At 36.4% G+C, this 27,606-nt stretch overlaps 1 protein-coding gene across 2 annotated transcripts in view; it reads left to right on the forward strand.

Annotated features, from left to right (window-relative positions):
* Positions 1–27,606, forward strand: part of LOC149820937 (Transducin family protein / WD-40 repeat family protein) — a 188,995-nt gene that overhangs the window by 66,778 nt on the left and 94,611 nt on the right. For both annotated transcript variants that reach the window (XM_089982713.1, XM_089982714.1), the window contains exons 11-13: positions 10,327–10,518; positions 10,596–10,814; positions 10,934–11,026. In XM_089982713.1, coding sequence (XP_089838839.1) covers positions 10,327–10,518; positions 10,596–10,814; positions 10,934–11,026 — 504 coding nt within the window. The remainder of the gene's footprint in view (positions 1–10,326; positions 10,519–10,595; positions 10,815–10,933; positions 11,027–27,606) is intronic.

Raw genomic sequence — 27,606 nt, forward strand, 5'->3', positions numbered from 1 at the left:
TGTGGTTTTAGGGTTTTTCTTTTTTAATTAGTATTAAGCATGAATCCATGAATAATGAATGCTTGATTTTGGTTAAAATATTAGGGATTTTTTTATCAATTAACATACATGAGAGATCAATGATTTTTATCAATTGTTAAATTTTTTTATTAATCAGCAATGAACCAATTATAAATTATTTTCCAAATATAAAAAATCGATGATCTCAATTGCAAAAAGTACACTTTAAAATAACTATTTTTTTAAAACATGTTATTTGGTATATATATATAGTGCATTTGTGCTCACTCTACTTTAAATTTCTGGCTTCGCCATTGCATGCAAGTTTTGGTACCTTTCTGTATCAGTGAATGAATCAGTATTGATAAACCGTCATGCCGCTGCTCACATAAATATATACATGCAGTGACAGAGACAATTGTCATATCGCTGCTGTTATATATATACATGCCAACTTGCCAAGACAGTGACGCTGTCATAATGCTGTTCATATATGTGCAGCGACAGCGAACATGATATTAGCATATCACTGCTCATATATGTGCAGCGACAGTGAGCATGCTGTTAGCATATCGCTGCTCATTAGCATGTGGTATGCATATTGCTGCATATATATATATATGCAACAACAATAGGTATGTGGTGTACATATTGCTGCTCACCTATATGCAGTAGCTTCAAGCATGTTGTACATGTATATCACTGTCACATGTATATATACAGATCTGGACGCAATCTGGTTTTGGACTGCTGTATATATATATATATATATATATATATATATATAGAGAGAGAGAGAGAGAGAGAGAGAGAGAGAGAGAGAGAGAGAGAGAGAGAGAGAGAGAGAGAGAGAGAGAGAGAGATCAGTATGCAATCCGATTTTTGATTGCAGTAACGATATGTACATACATATATGCTTGGTCTAATGTGCATTCGTCCATGTGTTGTGGATGTGCATTGGTGCTGCAGTCAATACTTGCAGAAAATCAAATTGAAAATCTGATATTCTTGAAGTTCTTATAATCTGCATATTTTTAAAACCTGATAAAAATCTGATTTCTATTGAAATTGTGAAATCTGATCGGTTTTGGATATTTAATTAAATCTGAGATGAATAGATGCTGAAACTGGTCGGTTTTAAAGATTTGAGTGTTATGTGATAAATCTGATAAAAGTGCATTCATTCATTGGCCATGAATATGCATTGATGTTGTGAATTGTGAACATAAGTTTGTATATCTGTGTGATTTATGTTCACTGAAATTTTGCAATGTCATAAATGATTATTGATTAGTGGTTGTGTCTCAACCACTGTTGGGCCTTTGGAGGTGATGAGCATGTGTTGCTCATTAGTTAGTGAAATTGTTTATGCATTGTATAATGATTTATGAAACGTTGGTTTTTGAATTATTATATTGTTGAATTGATAGGGCAAGGGCCTGAATTTGTTATTGCATGTTGATTTGTATAATTGTTTTTGTATAAATAACTCTGAATTAATTAAGATGGTAAAAAAGACCAAACAATGTAATAATTTTTCTTTCGTGGTGTCCCTTTGAAATGGTGAGAACCTTGGATGACAGTTATGGGCTATGTCACAGGGATTCGGCTAGCAGGGTGCCGCACCCGCGTCGACTCGACTCGACGCGGGTGCGGTACCGGGTGCGGTCAAATGATCCTGGGTGCGTTGACCGCACCCAGGATCATTTAAGTCCATTTTTTTTTTGGATTTTTTTTTTAAAAAATTTGCCCTATCACCTATGCTGCGAATTTTTAAAAAAAAAAAAAAACTGTTGACAGCAGCTGTCTGTCAGCTGTGACAGCAGCTGTCAACTGCTATTCTTTTTTTAAAAAAGCAGCTCTGTCAGCTGGCTGACAGCAGCTGTCTGTCAGCTGCTGACAGCAGCTGACAGACAGATGCTGACAGCAACAGCTGACAGCTGCTCTATTTTTTTTTTAAAAAAGCAGCAGACAACTGCTTTTAAAAAAAAAAAATAGATTCGTAAGGGAGGGGAATCCCGATCCCATATATATATATATATATATATATATATATATATATATTGACATTTTTGCCCCTGCCGCACCCCCGCACCCGGGTTTTTTGGAAGTGCCGAATCCCCGCACCCGCACCCGCACCCGCGCCCGCGCCCGCACCCGCGCCCGCGCCCGCACCCGCACCCATGTGACATAGGTTATGGGAGATCGTGAGGATACTAAACGCCATGTGCAATTGTTGTTCCTAAGAACTCGATGTGTGGTTCATGTTCCCGCCTACAGTTGTAGGGAACTTTCTGCCACTTTGCTTGGGGTGTTGTTATTGACTCAGTTGTAGTTATTGGTATACCAAGAAAGTGACATCAATGGTTGTGGATTTTCATTGATATTTCGGCATTAAGTGAGGATTCCTAATGTTCCGATGGATGGTGAGGATTCCTGATATCGGTCGGGGAACAAATGTGAAATCCAGTAATTAAAATACAAATTGTGTGTTAAGCTATGACTGAAAACTGCATTGAACTTCGGGAACTTCACTCGTTTTGAGTATCCGTGGGTTGGTAAGAAAGTGAAAACTAAATTTTTGTGCATTAAATAGGGACTTGCATACAAAAGCAATTATGATAATTAACTTAAAAAGTTATTCATGCATCCCTAAATGTTTAACATTAATTTCATGCTTTCTTGAATGTTGATTTAGCATGAAATTGTTGTATGCTTGCTTGAACTGCTTAAGTGCTAAGTAAGTTCCGATGATTTATTGCCTATAATTTTCTCTTAAACTTGTGCTCGATTTAGTTTGTGATATTTCCTTAATGTTGGATTTTTAGAGGATCTCGTACGAGAACTTCGGTTCTTACCCGTTTTCTAAAAATGTTTTTCAGGCACCGAGACTCAGTGATGAGAGGGGCTGGTTGGTTGGAGGACTCGAGGTTTATGATTTGGTGGTCCGGGTTCTGATGTGCACAGGATGAAATAGAGTTAATTTTGAATTTATGAACTCTCTCGACTTATTTGATTAAATAAATAAAGTTCAATTCGTAATTTAAATTGACTCTATGTTTGAAATGGTTGATGAAACGGGAATATTAAATTTGTAATGCGCCCTTGGTCCTTGGGGGCTTTTTGTAATTGCTAAAAATTTTTTTCGCATTTTTTCTATAGTCAATCTGGGGTCGTTACACCTGAATATATATATATTAGATACAAATTCTTAACACCTCCCCTCAAACTCACGGTGTGACAATCGAGAGTTTGCCAAGTAGAAAGTGAAATTTAGATGGCAGAAGCGCTTTAGTGAAGAAGTCTGTTAGCTGATAGTAAGATGACAACGTGATGGTCTTCTTCAAAAATTTCTCACGAACATAGTTTCAATCCATTTCAATTTGTTGATCCTTTCATGAAATATATGATTGCTTGCAATGTATACTGCACTCTTGTTGTCACAACATAATCTCGAGAGTTTTGGAATGTGAACTTCCAAGTCTTCTAACAATTGTCTTAACTCAGAAGTAGTTGTTTCCATGATCCGGTACTCTGCTTTTTGCATCTTCATGAAATTAGAGAATCACCTACACAAACACACGAACTAGTGGTTGTTCGTTTATCATTCACATCCCCTCCCCAATCAGAATCAGAATATGCATTAACTTATAACGAGGAAGATGATGAAAAAAATAACCCATAATTAATAGAATTTTTAGTGTATCTAATGATTCTTATTATATCACTCATATGTACTGTAGTGGGAGCATGCTGAAATTGACTAACAGAATGCATAACATTAAAAATATCAGGACGAGTAATAGACAAATAAGATAAAGTTCCAATCATTTGCCTATATGGAGTTTGATCCTTCAGAGGTTCTCCATCATCTTTCTTTATTTTTGCATTGATGACCTCTGGAGTGTCAACTCATTTTTCTGCATACTTAGTCTGTGATAACAAGTAACCACAAAGTGAGTAGGACATTTCTATTCCACGAAAGTACCTTAAAAAACTAAGGTTTGCTGTATCAAAGTTGTATCTTATCACGTCCTGTGATAATCATATCATCAACGTAGAGAATATCACCATTTCTGCATTAGAAGACTTAACAATGCAGTATAACAGGATTTAAAACTAAGTTGTGTTATCACACTACTAAATTGATCATATCAAGCCTTTTGTTTAGGTCTTACAAAGCTTTTCGTAACCGAAGAATTTTTTCATGTGCTAAACTTGATTCTGGTGGGGGATCATTGTAAATTTTCTCATTGAGATTGCCATTGAAAAATGTATTTTTTACATTCATTTGAAAAATGGGCATTGATGCTATAGAAATAAGAGTTCTAACAGTAGTCATTCAAGCGACTGAAACAAATGTCTCATCATAGTCTATTCCATATTCTTGACTATATCTTTGGCTACTAGTCTGACTTTATATCTTTCTAATATCCCATTACTTTTAGTTTTAATCAGTGTTGTGAAAAGCGTTGAGGCGTAGCGAGGCGCTCCACCAAAATCTGAGGTGAGGTGTAAAGCGTAAGCCTAAATATTTTTTTTTGAAAACTTAAAAAAAACTATAAAAATATCTAAAATTATAAATAAATAAAAAATTCTTTATTGATGAAGCAACAACCAACAAGAAATAAAAAATCTCAAATAAATACTAAAAAAATCTGAGATTAACATGTAAAAGTAACATTAATGCAACAACTTGATCTAATTAAGTATCTAAGAAACCAAAATTCTCTCACAGCATGAGATCTTCTTATTTATGTTGTTTTTCATACATTAGAAACCAAAATTCTCTTCAATTAAATTGATCTCTTGCTGCATTTGCAGGAAAAAAAATAGAGCTAAAAAAATATCCAGAGAATAGCCATATGTAGTAGAGAAAGCATGGGCCCCTTCTGTGTTCAATCCAATTTCAGCAAGTAATGAAGTTAACTGACGCAAAACCGAAGCATAAGTGTTATCAAAATCCAAATAAAATCCCTCTCTCTCTGTGGGTCTCGGCTACTCGCCATTCTTCTACTGAGGAAGAACCGAAAAATCATTTCCTTCTCCCTTAAACCCTTCTTCAGATTTCAAGGTACGTCGGTTCGTCTAAATGATGAGTTGTTGAGCCTGATTCAGAGTTTTTGCCCTTGCAGTAGGGGGGTCCGGGGGCTCCCCCCGGCGCGGTTTCTTATGGATCAGACCCGATCTGATGATCAACCAATCTCCATCCTCTTGATTAATTGGGGGTGCCACCATGACCTGCGGTGGATTCTAAATCTGGGGCCGCTCGCTCGGGTTTTTGTTGTCGACAACCATCGACCGATCTAGATCCATCTGCATAATCTCAGTAGCAGGAACAACCAGGTCGTCGTTCTCTACACTCGGAACGATGAGGCCATTGCCGATGTTTCCTATGGTGTCGACGTTTTGGAGCTCGCTGATGCAGTAGATTTGGATAGCGACCCCATTTGACCAAAACAAGGTGAGGCGCGTACACCTCACCTTGAGGCGCGCCTCGCATTGAGGCATGCGCCTCAGGGCTTTTGCACCTTATGCCTGTGCCTCAAGGCATAAATACCCTCGCCTTGAGGCGATGCGTGCTTTTTGCGCCTTGAGGCGCGTTTCTAATAACACTGGTTTTAATCTTATAAGCCCATCTACATCGTATAGTTTTCTTTTCTTTGGGTAATGTTTGGATTTTTCAAGTTTTTGCATTTTCTAAAGCTTCCAATTCATCATTCATTGTTCTAATCCATTCTTGATGATTTTTAGCATCATGGTAAGACGAGAGTTCTACATACGAGTGTATAGCCATTAGACATGTCTATATTTGGGTTCAATAAAATCATAAGATACAAATCTACCAGGAGCCTTTCAAATTCTCATGTATCTTCTAACACTAAAGGAATCTATATCTTGATTTTGAGAATCTTTCTAAAGCACATGGAGGATGGTAGTGTAGATTTGAATTTCAGAGGTTGGTCTATATTATCAAGACCCTCATCTCATTCCCATGTGCATCATGAGTGTCCTCATTGTCACTCTCTTGCACATCATGAACATTATTACAACTCACATGCTGGTTGCCAAGGTAAAAAAGAAATGAATAGTCATAATGCTTTTGAATTTTATCTTTACCAAATCCATTTTTGTTTTCAAGAAAAGTGACATTTCTTGAGACATATAGCTTGTTCCTTTTAATTTTATAACATCTATATCCTTTTTTATTTTCGACATAGTCTAGGAAAACATAGGGAACAACTTTCGTAGAAAGTTTATCATTTTTGTTGATAAGGACAAAGCATTTACAACCAAAGACTCAATCTTTTGTAATCGGGAGGTATTTTAAATAATTTTTCAATGGGAGAAATGTTTTCGATAAATTTTTATGGTATTCTATTTATCAAATAAACTGCCGCAAGAGCGACTTCGGCCTAAATTTTTTTTGGAACATTTCTTCATATAGGAAGTGTTCTAGTAGTCTCAACAATATGCCTATGCTTCATTTGGGCTAGTCCATTTTGTTGATGCGTATAAGAACATGATTTTTTGGTGAATGATCCCATGTAATTCATGATAGTTTTTTAAGTCCTTTGATACAAATTCTCCTCTGAAACCAGTTCTAAATATTTTAATATTTGTTTGAAATTGAGTCTTTGTATAACAGTGAAATTTTTGAAAGCAATCAAATACTTTAGATTTGTGTTTAAGAAAATATATCAAAGAGTGTCTACTATAATCATCCATAAAAATAACATAATATGATACTCCTCCTTTGGATATAATCGGAGTCGGTCCCCATACATCTGAATGTACTAACTTAAATGATTTCTTTGATATAAAATGACTAGACCCAAAAGGTAGCAATTTTATTTTACCAAGAAAGCAATCTTTATAAACAAAATCCCTTTCTTTATAATTTGTGAGAAATAGAAACAAGTGTAATTTTGACCAAAGTTACCGGAAGCTTCTTAGATAAGTGGGAAGCTCACTTCCCGGAAACTCGCTTCGGAAGCGTGATAGTCCTCGCTTCCGAAACTTGATGAGAACCTCGATCCCCCATGCTTTTCCTATGCTTTCCACATACTTCATCTATTTTTCTTATATGTTCTCTTACTCAACTTTTCATGTTTTTATGTGTTTGTCCCTCACTCTTCTCACTCACTTCCATATGCTTTCTCTAAATTGGTAGTCATGATTTTTAGATTTTGTCAAAAATTTAATTCTTACACTAAAAAATCATAAAATTTAATATTAGTCACTTTTATTTTAGTTTTTATTTGTGTTTCATTTTGATTCTCTTTCAATTCTTATATTTCCTTTTTTTATTCCTTGCCTCCCACTTATTATGAATTTTAAAATGCATCGATTCTCGCTTCTGCTTCCCGTATCGTTTTCCGCTTCTGCTTCATGGTCTGGCAACCTTGATTTTGACACACTATGGTATCCTAGTCTTTTGTGCCAATTTTCTATATCTTTCTTTTTTACAAAATTACAAAAAATATGTTTTGATAATTCAAGATTGTTCATAATGTAGAGATCTCCTCTTCTATGGCCCCGCCCAATCGGCTTCTCGGACTGGAGATCCTGTATCAAACAATCATTAGACAAAAACAAGATTTTGCATCCATGATCCGCAATTTGGGAAACAAATAAGAGGTTTAAATTTAATTTTGGTGCTATTCTAATATTGGGTACAAAAAAAATTTGATGTTTTTGTAAAGTCCCAAAACTTTTGATTTTTAAAGAAGTTTCATCGATGGTTGAAACATAAGAATCATTTGGGTTAATATGGCATTCGAATAATGTGGACTCATTTGGGGTTATATGAAAAGAAGCACCGGGATCAAGAATACAAAAAGTCTTATCGGGGTCAATGCATGTGGATATGGCCGCGCTCGAGAGATAAGAAGATTGCTTTTTTTAACATTATTTGTAGTGCCTCCATGAGTTGTGCCAAAGATAATGAGCTAATGCTTTTGGAGTCATCTACATTATTTCTTTCAAGAGATGGTCCCACCAAAGCCTTCTTATTATCTCTTTGATCTTCTCTCTTTTTAGGGCAAAAGGGCTTGATATGACCCGACTAATAGCAATGCTAACATATTAATTTGCCACTCTTTTTGTATTCATGGTCGCCTCTTTTATCGTTTTGGCTCCTTCCATAATCATTGAAATTTTTTTCATTTTCATTACTTTTTTTAACGTGAGGGGGCTTATAAGCCCTTGTGCGATTTTCGGGCCTCGACATAGCACGAATTCTTTCTCTTTAGAAGAAGAAGAATTTTTCAACCTATTTTCCTCCATAGTTAATTCTTTAAGCGTTTTAACTATGGTAGGTACACTCCCTCTATGAAGAAGTGTCAATTTGGTCCCTTCAAATTCGGGTCTAAGCCCATTAACAAATTAGTAGAAATGCTATGTTGTAATTTGTTTTTCACAGAGTTCTACATCTTGGGGGCAATGCCACTTTGGCTCTAGGAGTGCCAATTCATCCCAGAAGAAAGTGCATTGTAATATTTTCTAATGCTCATCTTTCCCTAGGGCATAGTTCTCACCTTATTTTGCATATTCCATATGTGAGCTATATCCTTTAGACTATACATATCTTTAAGTTACTTCCATGCATCACTAGCAAAACCAAATTTTGCTAAGCTAGAACATTTTTTGATGTCAACATTATTGATGAGCCATCCAATTATCTTGGAATTACCCATTCTACATTCTTCCCATTTTTTCTCGTATTCGGTGACGACCTTAGACATCTCTTCACCTTAAAGAGACACTTCCTTTCCATTTTTCATCTTGGTGAGAATAAGTTTAAGCTATCTTTCAGTGCCATCAACCAAACCCCATAGATCCTTTTCTCATATTTTATGTTTTATTATGGATGTCCACATCACATAGTTAGTATCATTTAGTCTTACGGGAATAGAGACAATGACTTCTCTTTCATCCTCCATTTTTACAATAATGAGAGATAGAGAGAAAAGTGAAGAGAGAAGATAGCAAAAAAAACTTGTTGAAGAGAACTTTGATGGTGTGCTTCCCAATGCAACGATCCCACAAACCGATGCTCCACCAATCTCACAATCCTCCTCTTGGCCTTTCCGAATGAATCATGACCCAAGAACTCCAAGACTTTGATACCATGTAATGAAATATGAACAAAAGCAAATGAGTGCCTCTTATGGGTTTACAAGAACACAACCAAATTACAAAGGACCACTTATGGGTCCTTGCACATCACCCACGCAAGGGCCACGAGAATAAAAAATATATGCTTTTGCATTGCAAAATTGCTTGAGAAAGCATTGGAGGATACAAGGGCAGAACCCCTATTTATAACAAGAGAGGGAGAGTGGGGGCAACATCACATTTGTGACTGTTGGGAGCAGCTCCAACAGCTAGTTGGAGCTGTCCCATCAGTCATGTGTTCCAAAACTAAAAAATAAATTGCAAAAAAAAAAAAAATTAAAATGGAACAATGTCAGCCCCTATGGGCTGACCACTATTATAATGTGAAATGACCAAAATACCCCTGATGGGGTATGTCTGTTTACATATATTTGAATACATATATATATATATATATATATATATATATATATATATATATATATATATATATTAGATTCACAATCTTAACAGTCACAAGTTGTTTTGACAATTTTTATTGAAATGGTTGCTAGAGTAGTCTAAGCCAGTCAAGATGTTCCTAGTTATCCTGAAATGATCTATGGCAAATCAATTTTTGAACAACACTTTATCTAGTTATGAAATTGGCACGAGATTGCATATGTACATGGAAATGCTAAAGAATTTTACCTAAGGATTTTTTTCTTCATAAGAACGGAGCCTAGTAGTAAGTGCTAGGTGGTGCTTTCAGTTGTATTATATATTTTGGAAGACTATAATCACAGATTTGCTCTGCAATTGTCAGTGCTGATTGGTTGCTTTCATAAATATTTATGATGAATTTAAATTAATTCTATTATTCTATATTTTTAGTTAATGTGGTTTACTCTTTTCCAAACATGTGTAGCTTTCTTCAGTCTCATGTCTTTCATTTTTTATTTCAAGCAGCTATCATGCATAATCCTCTGATGAATCATAAAATAAAACATACTCCCAGTCTGCTACTTAATTTCTAGTATGTTTCTTAAGTTGCTGAAATTTATAGTGTTTGTCTAAACTAAGTTGCTAAAATAACATGTGGAATCAAAATGGTCTTTTCCAATTAGATCATTTCAGTATGCAATTGCCTATCTGGTGAAGTCTTAAGTGGAGCTGCAATATAGCAATGTTTAATCATGTTTTGCCCCTTTTTTTGCTTGCTTATAGTTGCTTGTGTGTGGAGATCAGCGTGGTAATCTCATTGTTTTCTCTATGGGAAAAAGCATTTTGTTATCTACTATATTGGAATCAAAAGACAGGATACTGCCATATACTCATTTCAGAGGTGCCCATGGGATCTCAAGTGTCACCAGCATATCCATTTCTACATCTAATTGCAACCAAGTTGGCATACGTTCTGTATGTTCCTCAATCTAGATCAAATTTTTATGTAATAGGTTCTATTTCTGTCTTATAATGCAACCTTTTTTAATCAGACTGGAAAAGATGGGTGCATCTGTTACTTTATGTATGATGAGCAAAGTGGAATGTCAAAAAGCTTAAACTTTGTGGGGTTGAAAAGAGTGAAGGAAATATGTGCTATCGAATCTCTTCATAATGCTGGTGGTCTTCAGGAAGACTTGGGACCTGGTACATATGCAATAGGTTTTGCTTCTGCCAATTTTATTATCTGGGACTTGGCCAATGAATTTAAGGTACATAGGATGAAATGCTTGCTTTTGTTTTCCTCTTTCTTTCAATTCTATTCATTTACTATAGGTTGATTTAAAATGTGCATCAACCATGTTGAAGCTTATGTGTTTTTATCTTGTAGATTCTCCAAGTTCCTTGTGGTGGATGGAGGCGTCCTTATTCTTTTTTGCTTGGTGATGCACCAGAATTGCAAAGCTGTTTTGGATTTGTCAAGGTATGTAATAGTTTGTTAACCATGATCTAGGGATGCTTACAATCATGGTAAACTTATTGTTGCTCTGAATGTAGTTAATTATATGGATGTTAAATTCTGATTTATTTGCTACATTGCATACACAAATATTTTGCTGATGAACTAAAATCCTCGCCTAATTTTGTTACCAAATTTGCAGTCATACAGTTGCTTATTTTAATTCTAAACCTACCAACTTTAACATGAAAAACAAGCATACTTTTTTGGTGATGGTGTTGTTTTTGTGACCATTCTAAGTACTAATAATTGAGAAATTTAAAGCTTATAGTCTTATTATAAAAATAATTCATGAACTGAGTGAACAAGAAGATTTTCTAGTTTTTCCTTTTGTTTTGGTGGGTTCTTAACCTCATTTTTGTTCACGAGCAGTGAAGATTGGAGGAAAAGCACGATGGTGTATGAATGGAGTGGCCTGACATGCAAGGGTCTTTAAGGGTATGTTTGATCCCTTGTCCAGAGTTGGACGAAATGAACAAAAAGAACAGAACAGAACATTGGTTCTGTTCGTTCTGTTCCAAGCCCAACAAATGTCCTTTGTTTGATGGGTGAAGAATAACCCTAATCAATGAAAAAAAAAACTCAACGAAGAAGAAGAAGAATAAAATCAAACAAAAACCTAATCTATGAAAATCAAACAAAAACCCCTAATCTAAGAAAGCCCATACATATGAAAATCTAAAAATGCCATGATTAAGTTGCAAGGATAGCCCAACAAACGTTGTGGCTTTACAGAAGGCATTTGATCGCACTTGGGTAACCCTTTTTCTTTTGCAAACTAATGCAAGTAGGAAGAAAGTATGGAAATCACGATAGAGAATCACACTTAAACAGAGAACAACAATAACCCCTCATCCCGCCCTTCGTGTTTACCAAACCCTCCACCTCGCCATCTCCCCCATCATTATCATCATCGTCTTCGTCCACATCTTCGTCGTCGTCGTCATCATCGTCCGAACGATCTTTCTGACGCCACTCCCGACCAGCCTCCTTGTGTAATGAAGTATGCGAAAAAATAAAGAATGCTAAAAAGCATTCACATTGACCAACAATGGTCCAATACACAAGAGAGATAATAACCAAGTCCACTATGGGACAACATAAACAAGCCTTGAGAAAGGCACATACTAAAATAAACACTCTTTATTGAAAGAGAGAAAGAGCTCACAAGAATGAATAATACAAAGGGATTCACCCCTATTTATACACCCCAAAAGGGGTCTCAAAAGGAGAGCCAAAGGGGGCTCCCTTAGAGTTGTTGGGAGCCCCCAACGACTCTATGTGGGGCCCCTTTTGGGTTGGATTTTGAGACAAGAAAAAAAAAAAAAGGAAAAGAAAATTGAAAAAGAAAAAGAAAAAGAAGTAGTTGTTTGCAAAAACAACTATGTGAAAAGATGATAATACCCCTATCGGGTATTATATACATATATATATATATATATTTATTGACAAATATACATACATATATATATATATATATATATATATATATATATTTTTTTTTTTAACACCCCCCCCCTCAAACTTTACGGGGAGATGACCGAAAGTTTGCCAAGTAGAAACGTGAAGCGGGGAGCAGGAAGAGCTTTAGTGAAAAAATTAGCTAACTGATACTCTGATGTGACATATGGCATAGTAATTGTTCCTCATAGGTACTCATCACGAACATAGTGGCAGTCCATCTCTATATGTTTGGTGCGCTCATGAAAGATGTGATTACTGGTAATGTAAATGACACTTTTATTGTCACAACATAGCTTTGAAGCCCCTGTATTGTCAACTCCCATATCTTTGAGAAGACTTCGAAGCCAAACAAGTTCCATTGTGGTAATTGTCATAGCCTGGTATTCAGCTTCAATAGAGGATAACGAGACATTTTGTTGCTTTTTGCATCTCCAAGCAATTAAGGAATCTCCTAGAAAAAGCCGGTAGTTGAGTTTCTATCATTAGGGTTACCGCCCCAATCTGCATCAGTATAAGCAAGTAATTCAAAGAAGAAGATGAGGATAAAAATAACCCTTTAGTTATGGTGTTTTTGATGTATCGATCGACCTGAAGCACGACACTCATGTGCACAATTGTAGGAGCATGCTGAAATTGACTAGCAAAGTGAACAACATGAGCGATGTCTGGTCTGGTGATAGTCAGATATGTGAGATCCAATGAGTTGTCTGTAGGGTGTAGGATATTCTAGAAGGACCCTATCCTCCAACCTTAATTTTGCGTTAATTACTTCTGGAGTCTCTACCTTTTTATCATCTGAAATTCCAGATTTATTACATATATCTGCAACAAGCTTCATCTGTGACAGTATATATCCTCGGGGATAATATGCAACTTCAATGCCGAGAAAATATCTAAGGAAACCTAAATCAGACATGTCAAAGCAATCTTTTAACATATTTTTAACATTGATAATACTAATTTGATCATTTCCTGTGATAATCATGTCATCAACATAAAGTAATAAGATAACAATACTATCATCTGCATTTTTGACAAACAAAGCAGTGTCAGTATAACATGAATAAAATCCTAATTTAATCATTATATCACTAAAACGATCATACCAAGCCTTGGGGTCTTGTTTAAGACCATATAAGGTTTTTAAAAGTTTAAGAGTTTGACCTTGCCCAATATTAACTCTGGGTGGTGGGTCCATGTATACTTGTTCATTTAGATTTCCATTTAGGAATGCATTTTTCACATCGAGTTGATATATTGACCAATTTTTGATTGATGCGACAATTATTAAGGTTCTAACACTTGTCATTCTAGCTACATGAGCAAATGTTTCCTCGTAGTCAATTCCATATTCTTGCGAATATCCCTTAGCTACTAATCTGACTTTATATCTTTCTAAGGATCCATCACTTTTGGTTTTAACCTTAAAGATCCAGCGACATCCAATAGGTTTTTTTTATGTAGAGGAAGCTTGACTATTTCCCAAGTATTAATCTTTTTTAGAGAATCAAATTCTACCTTCATTGCTTTAATCCAGTGGGGTGGAGTTTTGGCTTGATTATAATGAGTGGGTTCATAATATGAGTGTAAGTCTATTAGGCATGCTCGATAATTTGGTGCAAGAGACTCATATGACACAAACCTATTGGGTGGAACGAATTCTCTAGAAGATCGCCTAACAGGGTTTTCTTCCAAAGATTCGGTAAGTTGAAAAAATTTCTCCAAGGCACTAATAGGCCATTCTTGTTCTCTTCGAGTATAAACATGAATGTTTTCATTATTAGTATCATCATTATGTGATGATATCTCAATATTGGATATTTCACAAGTATCATCTATACTTTTAAGATGATTCATAGAATCATCACATATATCATCTATAAGATCATGCAAGAACATATAGTCAATTTCATTTGGTTTATCTAGCTTTTCAAATTCATTTTCATCTTCCAAAAAAGTCACGTATTTTGAAACATATAGTTTGTTATTCTTGAAATCAAAACAGCTATAGCCTTTTTTATTTTCCCTATAACCTAGAAAAACACATTCAATTGCCTTTGGAGACAACTTATCTCTCTTATGTGAGAGAACAAAGCATTTACAACCAAAGATGTGAAGGCGATTGAAGTCGGGGGAAAATTTACAAAGCTTTTCATAAGGAGAAACATTCTTTAATTTAGAAGAAGACATTCAATTGATTAAGTATCTTGAAGTTAAGACGACTTCGGCCCAAATTTTTTTTGGAATATTTTTAGTAATAAGCAATGTTCTAGCGGTTTCTATAATATGTCTATGTTTTCTTTCCGCTAGTCCATTTTGTTGTAGAGTTCTAGGGCATGATCTTTGATAACAAATTTTATTTTGTTTTAAATAATTTTGAAATTCATTAGACAAGTATTCTCCACCGGAATCGGATCTAAGAATGGATATATTACATTGAAATTGATTTTGAATTTTCATATGAAAGTCTTTAAAAAAGAAAAATACTTTCTATTTATGATTGAGAAAATAAATCCAAACATAACGAGTAAAGTCATCATTAAAAGTGATATAGTATGAGTAAACCACCTTTAGACATGATGAGAGATCCACCCCAAACATCCGAGTGCACCAATTCAAAAGGTCTTGTGGAAAGAAATGTTCTAGTTGGAAATGAAATAGACTTCATTTTTCCAAAAATGCAATCTTTGCAATTAATGTCTTTTTCTTTACAAAATTTGTTTCCAAATGCAAACGGAAACAAATACATTTTTGAATAACTTGGATGTCCAAGTCTTTTATGACAAGTTTCCATGCTTTTATCTTGGACATAAGTACAAAAAGAGTTTGTAGGAAGGTTTAGATGATCCATATAATAGAGGTCTCCCTTCCTATGGCCTTGCCCAATTCGCTTCCCGAACTAGAGATCCTGCACAAAGCAACCATTAGATTAGAAATATATTTCACATCCATGGTCAGCAATTTGGGAAACCGAAAAAATGTTCAAATTTAACTTTGCAACAACTCTTACTTTTGGAACAAAAAGGTTTTGAGAATTTTTAGAATTAAGTGTTCCAATACTTGTGATTTTTAAAAAGGTTCCATCGGCCGTAGAGATACATGAGCTTTTTGAATTGGTGCATACATCGGTCAATGCATTTTCATGTGGGGTCATATAAAAGGATGCTTTAGAGTCTAAAATCCAAGAATACATACCGGGTGATGATGTAGACGCAATGGTCGCACCCAATGTGGAGGAAGTAACTTTGAGAATTTGTTGTAGAGCCATAGATATTTGACCAAGTGTTTCTTTGAGGTCGCCATTCTTGCCCTCATCTTTTTTGGTGGTAGAGGATTCTTCAAGGGATGCCACCTTAGGCTTGAATGTTCCATTTAGCTTTGGGCAAGCGGGTTTAATGCAGAGTTACTGGAAACGCATATGCATAAGGGGAAGCGCGCTTCCCCGAGATGCGTTTTGAAAGCGCGAAACAGGCGCTTCCGAAACACACAGGGAAGTGCAGGTAAAAAAGAAGAAGTGCGTCCCCCTTTAAAAAGGGACGCGCTTCTCTTTATAGGGGAACGCGTCCCCCTTTAAAGGGAGACACGTCCCTCTTTTAAAGGGACGCGTTTCCCTTTAAAGGAAAACGCGTCCCCCTTTAAAGGGAATCGCGTCCCCCTTTAAAGGGGGACGCGTTTATGAAATACCAATTTTACCCTTTTTCAAAACGAAATTGACACGTGAAAAACAAGAAACTAAAAAAAATATTTCTGAATAAGGGCAAAATAGACATTTAAAAAAAATCTTGAAAACTTAAGAACGAAGGCTCAGGGTTTTGCTTTTTCACCCGACTCCTCTCTCTCTCATTTCCGGCCACCGACGACCGGCGACCTCCGACAACCTGCGACCTCCGACGATCTGCGACCGACGACCTCCGACGACCTGCGACCTCCGACCTCCGACCTCTGACGATCTGCGACCTCCGACGATCGGCGACCTCCGACGATCTGCTACCTTCGCCGATCTGCTACCTCCGACGATCGATGACCTCTGACGATCGGCGACCTCCTCCTTTGTTGACATCCGAAGACCTCAATCGACGTTGGCAATGTCTCTGTTCAGGTATGTTCCTCTCTCTTCCACTGACGTCCGACGACCTCTCAATTCGCTCGAGGTCATCCAAAATTTGTTGTGAGAGGAACTGATGCGTACGCCTCTCACAACAAATGCGATGAGGCGAAGCGAGGCGTTGAGCCTGCGCTTCGCCTCTGAGGCGTACGCCTCTCACAAGTTCACAGCACTGGTTAGGCAGACCCCATCGGTTACTATGGGGCAACATCCCCGATTTTTTTTTGACATAAAATAAAAAATGACTACAATTATTAATAAAAATCTATTTCATATGGACAAATCGAACTATTTGCTGCAGTCAGGGCTAGGTAGGACTGGGTTGTGCTACAAAAATGGATAAAAATCTATTTCATATGGAATCAGGGTTGGGCTAGCCGGCTAGGACTGGGCTTTAAAAAAACAATTGTTACGGTAGCCTCCCGAAACAATTATTTATTTTTTATTTTTTAAAAGCTCAGTCCTAGCCCAACCCTGATTCTATATGAAATAAATTTTTATCCATTTTTGTAGCCCAGCAGAGTACCCAACGTCGTTTTTTTTTTAGATAAAATAAAAATGGCTACAATTATTAATAAAAATCTATTTTATATGGACAAATCAAACTATTTGCTGCAGTCAGGGTTGGGCTACAAAAATGGATAAAAATCTATTTCATATGGAATCAGAGCTGGGCTAGGAATGAGCTTTTAATTTTTTTTAACTGGACTGGAAGGCCAATATTTTGCTTTGATGAAGAGTTTTCGAGTGATATAGGGCTGGTGTCTGACTTGTGTGGTGTGAGGTTCAGCTCGTGAGTAGAGGTTTGATTCCTTCATTCTTTCTAGAAAGTACATTTAGGGAACACAGGATTGTTAGAGACTATTTGTTTCATTTTCCCGTTGCAATAACATGATGGTCTTTTTCTTTTGTGTTATCAATATGATGATCATTTATATTCTTATTTGAGTCCCATGATTGAACAATATATTGGTTGAGGAACATTTCACATTTTGTGGTTTAACTGAGTTTATTTGGTCGTCTTTTTTAGAAATAAGGGTTAATGCAGTATTTTTTTCTCATTCTTGTAGGTTTTAACTTTTAAGTAATTTTGACGATTGCTTGAATCTTGATTCCTGATCAGATTGACTGGATCACTTTTATTATTCTTTTATTGTTGGATATATATGGATTATTGATTTATTGTTTTTAATTTCAAAGTCAATGAAAAACATGTTCTGCCTCCACAAGTTGTCTTATGGTTTCATTATGGTGTTTGATCTTGCAGACTTGTAGAATCTATTCTCTCCTTGATCTCTTGAAGTGATTTTGCTTTATGTGAATTCTGAACTTACATGTTGATCAAGTGAACCAAGCATGATAAAAGAAACAAAACAAAAGAGATACTTATAAGTATCCTATAATATATAAAAAATATATTATAGGAAAATTCTTGAATTCATATTATAAAAACATATTATACAAAATGTATACCAAGCATGATTGAGCTTATCATCCCTATTAAGTATGAATTCTTTGATATACCGAGCCTGGGCACACCCAGGCTTGGCTCATTTACTCTATCAGAAGAGTGGGGCAACTAGTATGCTGCAGCTAGTTGTTTAAAATTTTAAATAAATATCATTATTGCTAGTAACAGTCGGCCAATATGAATTTTGTTTTTCTTCGTTGTTATGTTATCTTATTTTGGCATTTTTTCATAAATGCAAACTTTTGAAAGAACTTTTTTTTTAAATTTTGTTTGCTTTATCATAGTATATTATAGAATCATAGATCTTTCACCTCCTTAAATGATGTTTATTTATTTGTTTTAGTAATTGGTAAATTATGAGTAATGATTTGTGTTCTTCACTCTCCATCATTTACTATTAATAATAGCTTTTTTAAAGTGTTTTAGGATGATTCTTATACTTTTATGATGCAGATATATTTGCATGTTCTTTGCTTCATTAATGACCATCTCAAGCTATGATCACGATAATTCTGATGACGATGACGATTCTTTGTACAATTTGGAGCATGAATCATCTAGTGGTGTTGGGAAGGGCAAGAAGAGGTCTTCTGCTTGTCCATATCAATTTGAGGACAGAAACGAAAATTGTTTTGATGAGGAAGATGAAGAAGAATATGACTTGGATGATTACTATTCTGAAGATGACCAAGATGATGAACCACCTAGCTTGCATAAAACAACAGTGCTCTGGCGCCATGTATTGAAACAAAAGAAAAGTGGGCAAGAAAAGCAAGGTAGAACCCAAGTTTTTATGTGCAGGCACTGCAAAAATATTTATCATGGGTCATATACTCGAGTTTTTGCACAACTCATGGGATCTTCAAAGGAACAAAGTGTTGGGATTGCCTTTTGCCCTGTAGTTGCAAAAAATGCAGAATTGGCAAAAAAAATTAAGAGGCAAGTTCGTCGAGTGGGGGTTTCATCTAGTGCATTTGAGTTGAGGAGATCAAGAATTGATACTCCGAAGAAGCCTATTAGTATGACTACATCATCTAGTGGAAGCTGAAAAACAATTGATATTCGTGATACCTTTAAAAAGGTAGAAAGAGATGATGTAGATCACAAAATTATCAGATTTTTGTGTGCAAATGACATACCTTTCAATGTGCTTCGATCACCATATTGGGAAGAGATGATATCTGCAGTTAGTAAAGTGCCCGGATATAAACCCCCATCATATGAAAAAGCGCGAACAACGTTGCTTGACAGTGAGAAAGAGTGTGTTCACAGAGAGTTAAATGAATTTCGAGAAAAGTTTGAGGAGTTTGGAGTTTTCATTGTCTCAGACAGTTGGACAAATATCAAGAACAAACACTTGATAAATATACTTGCCTCAAACTGTTTTGGCTCAATGTTCTTATATGCAAGCGATTTCTCTAATGTGCAACAGTCAGCTGCAAACATTGTCGAGTTTTTGAAGACGGGATTTAAACTTGTGGGGCCTTCTAATGTAGTGCAAGTGATTACAGACAATGCAGCAAATTGCAAGTTAGCAGGTGAAGAATTAAAACAAACGTACAAGTATATTTTTTGGTCACCTTGTGTTGTGCACACACTTAATTTGATCTTCAAGGATTTGGCACATGAGTTTCATTGGTTGGGAGAAACATATTTGTAGAGTAAAGAAATTGTGAAGTATATCACAAATCATTCAAAAGCACTAGCAATCTTTAGAAGCAATGAAAAATTAGAATTAATAAAGATTGCAAAAAACAAGGTTTGCTTCACATTATACTACTTTAAAACACTTGCTTGATGTGAGGGAGAGCTTAAGGCTCACAGTAAGAGCGATTGGAAGCAATCATGCACGGATGAAATTATGAAAAAAAGGCTGTTACAACAGAAACAACTGTTCTTGATGAAGAATATTGAGATTTTGTACGTTTAACATTATTGATTACAAAACCCATCTATAAGATGATTAAATTTTGTGATCAGGAAGGCCCTATAATTGGTGAAGTGTATGAAGGCATGGACAACATGTTTGGGGAAATCAAAGACAATATAAAAGGACAACCAGATTTATATGAAAAGATTCATAAGATTGTCTCAAATAGATGGGATAGAATGAATGTGCCTCCCCATAGTCTAGCCCACATGCTTACTCCAAAATATTACGAGTCGGAGTATCTCAAAATCCCAGCAGCAGGAGGGGTCAAACGAGTTTCTCCTGGTAAAAATTTAATTCTATCTATTTAATAAAGTTTAAAGTTAAATGATTTAATTATTTTATTATTTCATTTGCATTTTCTTGTTATAGTTACTAAACATTTTTTTTGCAGAAAAGGATAATGATATCTTAGACGGTGCAATGCTCGCGCTTGAAGTCATATCTTCTAGAAATGAAGAGTTATCTACACTTTATAGGTCACAACTTGTGACTTTTGCATCAAGAAGTGGAAGATTTAGCCGAAATGCAGCACGAATAGATGCACTGAATCCTACAATGTCAATGCTTAATTGGTGGCGTTTTTATGGTGGTGATACACCGGAGTTGAGAGCATTAGCCATTAAGGTTTTATCTCAACCTATTAGCACATCTTCTGCAGAAAGAGTGTGGAACACCTATAGTTACATTCACAATGTTAAAAGAAATAGGCTCAATGAAGATCGTGCTGATACCTTAGTGTATATTCATTCCAATCTTCGATTGATTGACAGGTATAATTAAACTGTGTTGTACTTTTGTTTTGGTATTTTTTTTCTCTTTTTTTTATCATTGATTGTTTATTAGCAATCATATTTTATATTCTTGTTATAAAAGTTGCAACAATCGCTATAAAGAAGGGCATAGTCGAAAATGAGATATCAATCCAGAACTTCCTATTGTACAAGAAAATACGTTGAGATTAGAGGATATGCGATGGAGAGATTTGGATGATAGTGCACAACAATCAAGCACTATTTCCAAATCCAAACATAAATATGCATAACCAAGAGTTCCATTACCTCCAATAATTATACATACAAATGAAGTTGAAGAGGATACAAATCAATCCATTAGAGCTAGTAGAATTGCAGATATACAAGAGCGACCATCAGTTCCTCATGGTCGGATTGATCGTTTCTTTAGCCGGAGACCTAGGCAAGGTATGTTGATATTGTGTTTTTTATATTTTAAATTATGGTTTTTGAACATTTTAATTTTTTAACGTATTTATTATAGGAAATGAAGGAAGGAGCAGAAGACATGGTCGTGGAGGACAAGAAGCACGCGATAGTGCAGAAAGTTCACGATCTATTGCTGACTTAAAGGGGAAGAGAAAGATGACAGATTAATGAACTCTTTAATTATTATTATTTTTTTTATGATGTAGTTAGAGTAGTCCAACTTAAAAACTTTTATATAAAAAAAGAATGTGAATTATGATCTTCTTTTGATGTATAATTTTTTAAATGCTTGACAGTTGCAATATGATGCATTTGTTAGATAATTATAACTTATATTATTTATTGTCTATATACATGTTTTATTTTGTCAATGATGACATAAATCTTAGTTTTTGATAAAATAAAAATATATAATTACATTTTCGCTTCTCTTTCGATTCTTATTCGCTTCCCTTTCGCTTCTCACTCGAATCCTATGTCGCTTTCTTCTTCGCTTCTTAGGTCGCTTCCGGTTCGCTCCCTAGGTCGCTTCCGAGACGCTTCCTAGGTCGCTTCCGAGACGCTTCCTAGTTCGCTCCTAAGTCGTCCCGCGCTTCCCGCTTCCTAAAATTTTAGAAGTGCCTCGCTTCTCGCTTTCGCTTCCCGTATCGCTTCTCGCTCCCGCTTCCTCGACTGACAACTCTGGTTTAATGTGACCCAACTCATAGCAATGATGACATAATCATCTTTCTTCCTCCACTATTGTTTTCATGTTTTCTGAAATGGGGTGGTTTATAGGTTTTAACATTATTGCCGGGTTTGGATACGGCAAGTACCTCATCAATGTTCTTACTCATGCCAAGCTTAGTTTCCTCTTGTGTGATTTTGGCAATGACGTCTTCTATTGGTGGAAAAGTAGATCTATGGAGGAGTGATGACCTCACTTGCTCAAATTCGGGACGTAACCCCAAAAAAAAAATTAGAACAATTGACCTTGTTCCATTTGTTTTTGCCTTAGTTCAATATCCTCCATAGCTACCCATTTTGGCTTTAAAAGAACCAACTCATCCCATAGTGGATTTAAAGCTCTATAGTAATCTTGTATACTTGAATCACCTTGTTTGGTGGCTCTAATTTTTTCTTGCAAGAAATATGCTCTTGCAAGGTCTTTTTGGGTATACATACCCTTCATAAAGAACCAAGCCTCATTCGCTCCACGAAATTTAGCTATATTAGCATATACCTTAAGTTCAATATTGTTCATGAACCAAGCAAGGATTTTGGCGTGGTTGCTTTCCCAATCTTCAACTTTCTTTTGGTGGTCTTCAATTGCTTTGAGGCGAGCATCTCTCTCAAGAGTTGTTTCATGACCTCCTTCCATCTTGGTGAGCTCCAATTGGGGTTCCGGAATAGAACCCATAACATAACCCCAAAGTTTTTTACCTTTGAGGTTGTTCTCCATTGCCGATGCTCACATCACGTAGTTCTTTCCATTGAGCTTGAAGGATAGTTCGATTTTGGATTCCATGATGTCACCAAAGAAAGTGAAGGATAAAGACATTATATGTGAAAAGAATATCACGCTTCTTCCTCTAGGAATGGAATGACTCTGATATCATGTAAATATGCGGAAAAATGAAGAATGCTAAAAAGCATTCACAATGACCAACGATGGTCCAATACACAAGAGAGATAATAACCAAGTCCACTATGGGACAACATAAACAAGCCTTAGAAAGGCACAAACTAAAATAAACACTCTTTATTGAAAGAGAGAGAGCTCACAAGAATGAATAATACAAAGGGGTTCACCCCTATTTATACACCCCAAAAGGGGTCTCAAAAGGAGAGCCAAAGGGGGCTCCCATAGAGTCGTTGGGAGCCCCCAACGGTCACATTTGTGGGGCCCCTTTTGGGTTGGATTTTGAGACAAGAAAATAAAAAGAAAAAAGAAAAAAAAATTGAAAAAGAAAAAGGAAATAGTTGTTTGCTAAAACAACTACGTGAAAAGACGATAATACCCCTATCAGGTGTTATATATATATATATATGTGTGTGTGTGTGTGTGTGTGTGTGTGTGTGTGTGTGGATACATATATTTTAACACTTGGCCGCTGCCGGCTGCACCCTTCCGTCACTCCTCCGAGCAGAAGACATCTTGCCAGAAGTCTTCCTGCCCACGGGAGTACCACTCCCATTCATTGAAAACAACTTCTTGCCAATGAAACCGCCCACAGGGGCGGTTTTTTGACCGAAGCTGAAGGCCGACGGGTCGTCGTCGTGGATGACGATCGGCCGACTCATCCCGTTCTCCATGGAGAGAGAGAGAGAGAGAGAGAGAGAGAGAGAGAGAGAGAGAGAGAGAGAGAGAGAGAGAGAGAGAGAGAGAGAGAGAGGATGCACTCGTGGAGTTTCAGATAATGCCAGATAGGAATGTTGTGTCCTGAACAAATAATTTTGGGTCATGTTAGGCAGGAGGATGTTGTTTCTGCTTTTGAGTTCTTCCGAAGCATGAGAACTTCTGGATGTTGTTTCTGCTTTTGAGTTCTTCCAAAAAAATATGCATAGACTGTGAAGAACTAGGGAAACAAATACATTTCGTTTCTGTTAAGGCTGGATTAACTCTTGATGTTTCTGTCGCTAGATCAATTTTCACAATATACTCCAAATGTGGAAGCCTCAATGAAGCTTTCTAATTGTTTGAACAAATGGTTGAAAGAGATGTTGTTTCCTGGACTTTCATGATTGCTGGATTTGCATAACATGGCCAGTCAGAGAAAGCATTTGAATTGTTCAGAAAGATGCAGCTTGAAGAGCTGAACCCTGATGCATTCACTCTGTCAGCTCTTCTTCATCAATTGGCAGTTTTAGTTTAACTCATCAATCTGAAAGCCAGTCGGGTTACTCGGGTCGGTTATCGTGTCTATGTTATTGGGTTGACCTGTTTAATAAACGGGTCCCCGTGTCGTGTAAACGGGTCGTGTTGACCCAACCCGTTTATTAAACGGGTTAGGCGGGTCGTGTCGGGTTACCCGTTTAATAAATGGGTCGGGTTCGTGTTTGCCACAGTCGACCCGTTTAATAAACGGGTCGGGTTCGTGTTGAGGTATGCTGACCCGCCAACCCGACCTGATTGCCACCCCTATATATATATATATATATATATATATATATATATATATATATATATATAAGGACATACAATTTAACACCTCCTATGAACAATTTGTTTGTGCGCGAATTCTGTGGCAAGTCGCGGTGTGTATTCCTAGGATTACAGGTGGTACCACAACAATTGTGCCCATGAAACTTAATAACTATGTAACATGGTCTTCAATTTTGAAGCACCATATTTGGGGGCAAAGGGTTATAGGGACTAGTGGATGAATCTGATTCGAAGCCCAAACTAGTCCACAGTAAAGTAGAAAAAAAGATGGAAGTTTCTCTTACGGAGAAGGAAAAATCCAAAGTCTTAGTTACGCATGAGAAAAAATAGAAAGAATGAAAGATGGGACATGCCAAGATGTCTTGGCTAATTAGTAGTGTTGATATTAAAAAATACTTAAATCTTGCAAAGTTTGAGCGTGCAAATAAAACTTGAAAATATCTTAAGAAAATGTATTCCCTTAAAGATATTGCACGTGTGCAATTTACAAAACAAAATTCATACCATGACCCAAGGAGGAAGAAGCATTAGAGAATATTTTAGTGAATTATTCGATCTTTGGAATGAGTTGGCTCTTCTTGAGCCTAGATGGCATTGTCCTAAATATATAGAACTTCATAAAAAAAAAAATAGATATGGAGCATTTCTATCAATCAACGTTTAAAAACTCGCCGAGTCAACTCGTTGACTCGGCTTGGCTCGGCCCTCCAGCGAGTCAACCCGGCTAGGCATACTCGGATTGCCAAGACTCGGGCTTGACTCGGGCCGGACTCGGGATGACTCGGCCGAGTCACGAGTCATGGCGTACTCGGGCGAGTTCTGCCACCTTTGCCTTGACAAAACTCGCTTGAAGGATCGCTCTGACTCGGGCGACTCGGACCGAGTCACGAGTCACTGAAGACCCGCTGGTTTAGTGAAAATGGCAATTTTGAAATTAAAAAAACTTTACCTTTTAACGAAAAAACTTAAAGGACTTTAGGGTTTTCGACTCTTCAGTTTTCAAGCACAGTCTCGACTGAAGAGAGGAGAAGCCGAGAAGATCTTCGACTCTTCAGTTTCCAGCAATCCGATGATAGCTCTGGCATGAACAACGACGTCGGCAAGGATTTTCTGGCGTGAACAGTAACAGCGACGCCGTGCGTTTTTCCGACACGATTTTCCGACAAGATTTGTGAAGGTATGTATCGTTATTTTTTTTGGGAACGAAGCAAGCACATCGATTAAATACATTAAGGCGTCGTTGCTAATCTGACGCATCTTCTCCAGCAAAAACAGTGTGTCGCCGCGCGATATTCCGGCGAGATTTTCCGGCACGATTTTCCGACGAGATTTGTGAAGGTATGTATCGTTATTTTTTTGGGAACGAAGCAAACACATCGACAGTGAAGTGTGAACAGTAAGGCGTCGTTGGAAATCCGACGCATCTTCTCCAGCAAAAACAGTGTGCCGCGCGATATTCTGGCGAGTGCAGATTTTCCGGCGAGTTTATTCGGAGAGATTTGTGAAGGTATGTATGTTGTATGCACACTGAGGCGAAGCGAGGCGTTGAGTCTTATGTTATGAGACAATATCTGAGGCGTACGCCTCTGTACCTGAGGCGTATGCCTCAGTACCATGCATTATACGGTGAGTTGCACAACATTCCTCTAAGTTTTCATTTTCGCATGTCATTTCTATTGCTTTGTATTTTCATTTTTATCCGCGTTTTCCCTGCATTAATTGCTTTCTGTTTAATCTCATTGTTGAATCATTTGTTCATCCTGTATTAGAGCAGTTTCTCATATCTGCAAATTTTTTTTACCTGCATTTAAAATTTGGTGGTTTTTCTTTTATTTCAGTTCATTATTTGTCGTATGTTCATTTCTGTGTATCATTAGTCTCAATCTCATTGCATTTGTTGTTTTAGTTTCGGTAATTTCATATTTTTGTTTTTTTTTATTTGCAGTTTGTTTTCCAGAATTTCTGTTAGTTTTCATTTTACCAAGTTTATTTTTTTGTTTTGTTATTTTACTGAGTTTTGCTCTTGATTTTGCTAAGTATCATTTTTTTTTATTTTACTGAACTTCCTGTCTTTCATTACATGTATTGTCTGTTTTTCAATACATTTCAATTTCTGTTTTGTTAATTCTTTGTTTTGTTTTTACTGATTTTACTGTTTTTTAATTTCCTATGTGTTAATTTCTTGAATTTCCTGTATTCTTCCTCCATAATTTACTGTTTTGTTTTTTTCTCTGATCTCGCCGGAATATCATCTAAATGTCCTATGTGTAACCCTTTGTTCTTCTAGCAGTTCTTCTTGTCTATCTTAAAAGTACATGATTTCTGCAACGTGTCAGGGGAAACATGGCATGACAAGGAGTCAAGGACCCTATGTGGAATGATGGAATCATAACTTTGTACATAATCTACTAACCGTGTCATTGTTTTTAACTTTTCAAATTTAACAGTTTAGATTTATCAAATCATCAAAGAAATGTCAGAAGAAGGATCTTCAAGGACTCCAACAACATTCACCAAAGGAAAGGACCCTGTGTGGGATTTTGGTTTACCACTTGATAAGAAAAAGAAGAGGGTACAATGTACTTGGTGTACAAAACAAATGAGTGGTGGCATTAATAGACTTAAGTATCATCTTGTTGGTATTAAAGGAGAGGTGGAACCATGCGACAAAGTCGAAGAATCTGTAAGAAAAAAAATTCGTAAGGATTTAGAGTCATTTAAGGAACACAAATTATATAAGAAAAATATTGTAAATGAGATTGGTTCCTTTGTTGAAGTAAATGATAATGATATGGACTTGTCATATGAAAGTGATGAGTCTACTGAGAAAAGATATATAAAAGGAAAAAAAATGATGAATGATGCCCAAAAGCATAATCTTGATGCTTTTGTTCAAGTGAAGGCAGGGTCTCCATCAATGAAACAACTTGGAATAAAAGCAGCTTTGGATAGAAAAGCTAGAGATAGGTTATGTTCAGCTATTGCGAGATTTTTTTATCATTCATTCATTCCTTTCAACGCAGCCAATTCTCCTTATTTTACGAAGATGATTGAAGTTTGTTCCTCAGTAGGAATGGGATTGAAGCCGCCTTCTTCATCTGAGATTTCTGAAAGATTATTACAAGAAGAAATTAAAAAAATTGATGATTATTTCAAAGAATACAAGGAGTCTTGGGCTGAAATGGGTTGTTCTATTATGACTGATG

This window comes from Nuphar pumila, chromosome 12, assembly GCF_984573655.1.
Source record: "Nuphar pumila chromosome 12, dmNupPumi1.hap1.1, whole genome shotgun sequence".
Taxonomy (NCBI): domain Eukaryota; kingdom Viridiplantae; phylum Streptophyta; class Magnoliopsida; order Nymphaeales; family Nymphaeaceae; genus Nuphar; species Nuphar pumila.